We start from the raw sequence: 7257 nt of genomic DNA on the forward strand, positions 1-7257 counted from the left end.
ATTATATAAACCCCTCACTCTATGCACACCCATCATTATTTGGTTTAATCTCCTTACAAAGCTTAAGAATGAAGTTGACAAAATTGTTTGGAGACCCTTTGATATCTAAATTGCTCATCCATGGAAAGTGAGGAGGATTTGGATTTCTCCTAAGGATATGGTTACTCATAATCAACAGGGAAGTTCTCTTTGCACCATCTTTGGCAACGGCCTTTACAAATTATTTGATTAAAATCTCATACCATTTTGTTCTATTTTTCTTATCGGAAGATATCGTCAACCACATACTATCCAATTAAATTTATGTTTGACGTATATAAATGTTTCTCTTAGGAAACAATATTTTTGAACTTCCCACCTAAGACCATTATAACATGACCAAAACTTCCCACCTAAGACCATTATAACATGACCAAATTAACTCGTAGATAATGAGGTTGACAGCAATTATGTAGGCAACAATACTGTCATTGTTCGGGTCCATCCTAAAATTTCTTAATTTTTCCACCAAATTGTCAACAACCTCTCGTTGCTATTCAATTCTTATCTTTTTTGCAATTCGGATAATCCTAATTGTTTTTCTTTGCAGAAAAGATTTATAAAGCACTATATTTATTAAAATATATGCCTTAACCCTAAACCATTTGATCATTTCAAATTAATCATACTTCATAAATTCTAAACCCTACTATCTTATGTCACAACGAGTTCACATAATGTCATTATATTCTATTCAGAAACTGTATAACCACAATATAATTACATTACAAAGTTTTCTTACCTTTTATCTTGAAACTTTCTCCTTTTAATTTCGATCTTGAGAAAAAATAGTACTTCCACCAATTAATACAATGATAACCAACTAATTCTCTATAACATTTAGATTTTCTTATATTACCTAGGTATATTGAACTTTTTCTATATTATTTGGAAAATAAAGCCTAATTAACATTTATAATTTTCCATATTTTTTACTTTAATAATTCGACTTTTGCTGAAAAAAATAAAACATTTACAATTGGTATATCATTGTAGCATTTACAATTTCATATATTTTCTACACAAATTATTTACAATTTAAATCTATACATAATAATTTTTGTTACCAAAAATTAGTGACTGATTTTCGATACCTAAAATATTAACCTTCCTTCTCTAAGCAAAATTATCTTTTAATAAATTTAAAACTTTAATAACTCCATGTATTTTTCCCTTCACTTTAACTCCTTTTTTTTCAAAATAACTCTCAATTACTTTTTTTTCTCAAAAACAACTTTCAATTAATTTTTTTCAAACTGATACAAAATGGTCCCAAAAAAATTAGAGATTTTAAGGATCCCTGTGTTCGATAAGTTTGAAAATCCTGAACCTTTAGTCATGTTGGTACAGGGAGCAAATGTTTCTTGTTACCAATTTGGACTCTCTAAATAACAAGAAATCTCTGTCCCTATACCAACATGACAAGACATGAGAAATCTGTATTATTTGGAGTCCCAATAAATTAGGTGCACCAATTTTAGCCCCAAATCAGCAATCGTGATGTCAATTTAGGGTCCGTTTGTTTGCCAGTAAAATATTTTCCGTAAAATGATTTCTGGAAAATGTTTTACTTTTCTGTAAAATGATTTACAGAAAATATTTTCTAGTGTTTGGATGAATCTGTGTAAAATATTTTCTGCTGTTTGGCAGATTTCCTAAAAATATTTTCCGGAAAAGTTGTTTTTACATATATTTTCCTGAAAATAACTACTGTTCTGCTGAAAAAGGTCACTAATGGCACAAGCTGACTCCTCAGTATGTGAGGCATTTAAATGTTTTTAATGTTTATTATTTATCAAAAGGGACACAAAAGCCCGTAGACCATTGTTTAACCCATGGTGAACTAAAACATGGACTATATAGGCATTGAAGATATAAGTGCCCTAATCGCATAAAATGTTTTCAGTGAGGAATCAACACCTATGCATTCTTTCAAAAGTTTAAACAGAGATATACATTTTCCAGGAGAAAAAACATCCATCATTTCATATCTGAATACACTTGTTTGGTACAAAATTGCTGAAATGAAAATTCTACAAACCTCAGTAAGAGAGATTTGGATGTAATTTTCAATGCACTAAGGGGCAACTAGGGAATGCAAAGAAATACAGTAGTAGAGTAGCAACTACATCATGGCTAAAGATCCAGAGCAGCGTGTTGCGCACATGCCTCCTATTGTTGCACCAGGCCCTGCAGGTCAACATGGTTTAAGATGATAATGTTACACTCAAGCCAATAAATAATATATATATATATATATATATATGGTCCTTTCATCAAGGAGTGTAGCTGAATGTTGCAATAAGTTATTTTTCATTAAGAAAATGATATGTTGCAAGGATAACTCTAACAAACTAACCTGGATCAAGAGGGAAAAATAAACCATAAGGCTCCAAGTATTCATTAAGTTCCATCCATCCAATTCCGGGCTCAACTACAACATCCATGTCCCGAATATGCAATGCCTTAACTCTCTACAAATTTAAAAAAAAAATCACTCATAGTATCACAAATTAAAAACCAAATGGATAGAATTGCAAATTCATTTTACACGATGGAACATTGATGATTTTATCACAAAAGTAATTGCAATTCAAGTACCTGATTACAAGCATGAAAGAACAATTAAAATTTTATACTTGCTCAAGAAGAACCAAGACATTTTTGTAGTAGTTCCATGACATTACAAAACATCTTATTCAGATGTATGTAATAAAATACAATGAGACTCTGCAAATGGTTTATCACAAAGTACTGCTAGAAGCCGACCTATGTAAGAAGTTTCTAGTTTTGCTACATGTTCAAGTTCAACATAATCCTAGTAGTAGTTCCATGACATTACAAAACATCTTATTCAGAACATTTATTTGGGTGATTTCTTAGTTATCCAAGGAAAACAAAAGGGCATAAAAATATTTGAAAATTTTCTACTGAAACAACAGTTGAAACTCAAATTTCACTCAATCAAAAATGACAAAAAGTTTCCTCGATACTGAAATTTACAATTGAACCCAATAAAACATAATATGAAACTAATGAAACATGTCCAAAATATAATCCTTCAATAAGCATGATAAATTCCACATCATTATCCCCTTAATATGAGAAAATGCAGGATCAAATGTTAAAGTATTGAAGTAAAAGAAATGACCAACATATCCTTGTACAAAATGCCAGCAACAGATATCCAAACTTTTATTGACACTTTCAATAGAACTAGCATGATCTTGTCCTTCATCACATTTAAGTCACCTGCTCTTAACTCTCTAAGAAGGAAGAGCAATTCTATTGCTAGGACAGAGGACGTACATAGAAAAACTAGCAGATCCCTAATGTATAAACATAGCATTGAAGGACAATTTCTGAAGCACACTATTAACCTTGCAACAAATGCCAACTCAACAAAGTCAAATACCTGTGGCAAAATTGTGCAGGCAAGCTCATCAAGCAAAATCAGAAATCAGGCAACTATTAGCAAGGAATTATTGTTAGATATTATATATGTATAGTTTCTGTATTAAGAGATTATGACTGAACAGACTCAAATTCCTTTTTCTTCTCTGGCCTCTCTTCTCAATTCTTGATTAAGTAAAAATTTGGTTTTAGAGCTAGTCAAGATTCAGCCATAGAAGCTGGAAAAGCACAAGAAATACAAAGAAATGGCAGAAGGAACTAGACTCAATACCCATTCTAGATTCAACTGGACACACTTAAGGAATCTAACAACCAGAAATATGCTAACTTTGTGGAAAATCAAGAACATATCACTAGAATTTTGGAGTTAATGGATAAAAAGGACTACTAGCAAACCGAATCACGGGAGCACAATACATATCTTGATTTTTAGATTCCATTGTAGCTACTCACCAAGGTGAAGGCAAGAAATCAGAGAAGTTACAATCAACGATGCACAAGTTAAATATACCTATAAGCATCATAATTCTTGTTTACTAGACAACCATGCTTTACACGAAACCAAGAAACTGAAAATACTAACAGATGAGTCTAAAGTTAGTGTGAGTCCAAGCTAAGATCAAGCAATCATTTAAACCCAACACTCAATATCCACATCATAACACAAAGCGTAGCTCAAATTGATCGGGTAAGACAAAGTTGAAAACGAAGGGCTTGATTTTTCTTTTTATTATTTAAAAAATTTATGTATTACATGAAACAAAATTAGAGAGAAAGGAAGGAAAACATAAGAGTAATCGATCAGAGATGAGACATTAGAGAAATATGCAGATACCTCGAGGAGATCAGAGATGAATTTTTCTCGACTGTGGACCCTAATGTTTTAGGGTTTCTTCAGAATACAGAGGCAAGGCCGATGGTCGACCGACAGAGACGACGATGCAAAGATGGTGCGGTGAGGCCAATGAACGGAGATGAGGAGTCGGAGGAAGAGGGAGAACCACTACTTAGAAGAGAAGAGGGAAAATGTCTTACGGATTAGAAATCGGTAAGACAATTTCCAAAATTTGCTTTTGATTTTACCCATGTTTGTAAAATGTTTTCATATGGGAATTCATTTTACACAAAACAAACACCGGAAATTTCGGAAAATGTTTTCCGGAAAACATTTTACACCAAACAAACGGACCCTTAGATTCAATTTCATCTCTTATATTAATTTCTTAAAAAGGCGTGTATTATTTAAATAAATAATTATTTTTTGTATTATTCCAAAAAAACCCTTCATATTTTGAGTTTTTAAACGTTACACGATCAAAACTGAAAATAGATAAGACTCTCGTACAAATCGCTTGTGTTGCACGCACGTGTGTTTAAAATTTTAAAAATTAAAATACTAATAATAAATGGTCAAAATGCAAAATCGCTATTTAAATTTAACGCCGATTTCATAAAAAGAAATTGAACGTCGATAATTTCTCTAGCAATGGCAACAATCAGGGCATCACCGTCGACCTCCTCCGCCACCACCACCCTTACCATCGACATCAACTCGGCTGCCTCATCCTCCTCGTCGCAACCTCAAGAAGCCCTTGTCCTCGAACTCCGCCCTAGGAAAAAGAGAGTTACCTGGAAAGAAGGAACCGTTGACAACGAATTCATGAACAAGAAGAGCTCCAAGATCTGCTGCATTTACCACAAAGAAAAGCCCTTTGATGAAGACGACAGTGATGATGATTGCCATGATCATCATCACCATCCATCCCACGGCAGCGATTCCTCCAACGATGGCTGCAGGCTCAACCCTAGCAATAGCACCTAATTTTTTTTGTTTTGAAATATGGGTTTATTACCCTTTATTATTGATGTAATGAACAAATTTGATGAAATTCTACATCGGTTTTATATATTTCCTATATTTCCTTTTATATACGTGTGTGTTGCTTTGGGAAATGATTTATTTTGTTTCTGAAAAATATGTGCAATTGGTATGATTAATTAGCATGTGACAGCTAAAGATGAACTTAACCTAAGTTATTGCCACCAATAATTAATGTTTTGCCTAGTATTTGGGGGATAACTTTGAGAGATTGTGTGCTTGTAAACTATGTTTTGCGGATTTCAACTAGGTGTGAGTGTTAGATATAACTATGTGTCCTACATGTTTAGTCTTTTCTGTGTATTTGGAGAGTCAGGTCTTTAGCTATGTCCAAATGTATCGGAAATGGGTGTTGTAAGTGGATACTTAAAGAAAATTAACGAGTCGGAGTAAAATATTTTCTTTTTTCTACCAGTTGATGAGATGATCCAAGAATTCCAGAATCAAGAGAGTAAGGTATGCTTCGTACCTCCGTTTACTTTGTTTTGTAAGCATGTTTGATAATTGCTTCATTGATACCTATTATAACAAATGTCAATCTAATTTGCCTTTCATTGTTTTGACTCGGAATGGAAAAATTGAGATAGAGAGAACTACTATCCTTAGTTAACTGTTGATAGGGAGATGGAGAATCGAATTAGGAACAGCAATTAACCATCATGAAATATTGATTCCGTTTTTGTTTACAAATGCATCAAGCCACGAATCAAAGACTCTTGATGTTGGGCATATGTCATTTTTGGATGTTTGCTAGCTTGGGAATGCAGTTTTCCTTGGTGTGAGTGTCTGTTCATCTATTTCTTTTCTAATAATCTTGGTGTTTCCCTTTGCATTAGCTTCTTTTGTCTGTTGTTGCTATTGCTGCATTGGCACAGTTTACTTATGTATTGTTGGATGGGCGGGAGGGGGTTCTAAAGAGTTTGAGGGTTGGTGAAATCTGTGAAGGGCCGGAGGGAGGAGATTTGGAGATCAGAGAGGGAACAGGGGACACCAAGTAAAACCTTTGTTAGCTATTGATGCTGGAAACATGAAGCATTCCCATAAAACAGATTAAACTGAGTTAAAGGAAACATACCCTTTACTCTCTTGATGCAGGAATTCTTGGAAAAGCTTAACTAAGCAGCATGCTAAGTGAAAAAATGGAAAGTTGCCTGATATTGTTTTTGAGCTTAATGGAAATACTGAGATAGATGGCAATTATCCTAGTTAGCTGCAATTACGATAGTGAGGGAATCAAATTATGAAGATGTGATTAACCATTAACAATCGTTAAATGTTGATTCCATTAAGCCACGTCTGATTTTCTACAGTTGGATTCATAATGGCCCCAAATTTGGATGTTGGCTTGCTTGAGATTACGGTTTTCCTTGTGTCAGTTTCTGTTCATCTATTCCTTGTTTGCCTCTTGTTTTTTCCCTTTGCTTTATCATCTGATTTCTGTTCTTGCTATTGCTGCAGTTATGGTTTACTTATTTCTTGTGTGTGTGGTTTAGTCCAAAGGGTTTGAGGGTGGGCGAGAAAAATGGAGACGTGGGAGGAGATTTGGAAATCAGAGAAGGGAATGAGAACGTGGTGTGACGAATGGGGTCAGCTACGAGGGAGAGATTAGAAAGAAAGCTCGTTCAAAACCAAAAAGGAGAGTTGAGAGGTGCGCAGCTGTTAAATTGTTCGGATATGTGTCGGGCATGAGCACTTGGATAAAAATGAAGAGGGAAAGCAACATAGTTTATCACTTCTGTCTCTCAATCTTCTGATTTCTCTTCCTCAGTTATCTTGAATATGCCTCAATTTTTGGATTCTAATAAGTCATTGGAGACTACTTGAATGGCTACCATCGGTTTTCCTGGTTCGGATGACTCCAACAAACAACTCTGAAATTGCTTTATCTTAGGATGAAGCTGCCAGCAAGATGCGTGGTGGAAAGC

At 34.2% G+C, this 7257-nt stretch overlaps 1 protein-coding gene and 1 long non-coding RNA gene across 2 annotated transcripts; one reads left to right on the forward strand and one right to left on the reverse strand.

Annotated features, from left to right (window-relative positions):
* Window positions 1-2120: 2120 nt before the first annotated feature.
* Window positions 2121-4605, reverse strand: LOC128040960 (uncharacterized). The gene is made up of 3 exons (XR_008195729.1): window positions 4289-4605; window positions 2399-2513; window positions 2121-2229 (listed from the first exon to the last, which is right to left on the reverse strand). It is a non-coding gene; the product is annotated as an uncharacterized LOC128040960 (long non-coding RNA).
* A 266-nt stretch (window positions 4606-4871) lies between these two features.
* LOC105770905 (protein phosphatase 1 regulatory subunit INH3) lies at window positions 4872-5362 on the forward strand. The gene has a single exon (XM_012592270.2). It carries the CDS (start codon window positions 4940-4942, stop codon window positions 5273-5275), a length of 336 nt encoding a protein of 111 aa, XP_012447724.1. The 5' UTR covers window positions 4872-4939; the 3' UTR covers window positions 5276-5362.
* The last annotated feature ends 1895 nt before the right edge of the window (window positions 5363-7257 follow it).

The sequence above is a fragment of the Gossypium raimondii genome, chromosome 5, assembly GCF_025698545.1.
Source record: "Gossypium raimondii isolate GPD5lz chromosome 5, ASM2569854v1, whole genome shotgun sequence".
Classification (NCBI taxonomy): Eukaryota; Viridiplantae; Streptophyta; class Magnoliopsida; order Malvales; family Malvaceae; genus Gossypium; species Gossypium raimondii.

Excerpts from the sequence above, each read along its gene's own strand:
- LOC105770905 (XM_012592270.2), top strand. The coding sequence starts at position 4,940 with ATGGCAACAATCAGGGCATCACCGTCGACCTCCTCCGCCACCACCACC.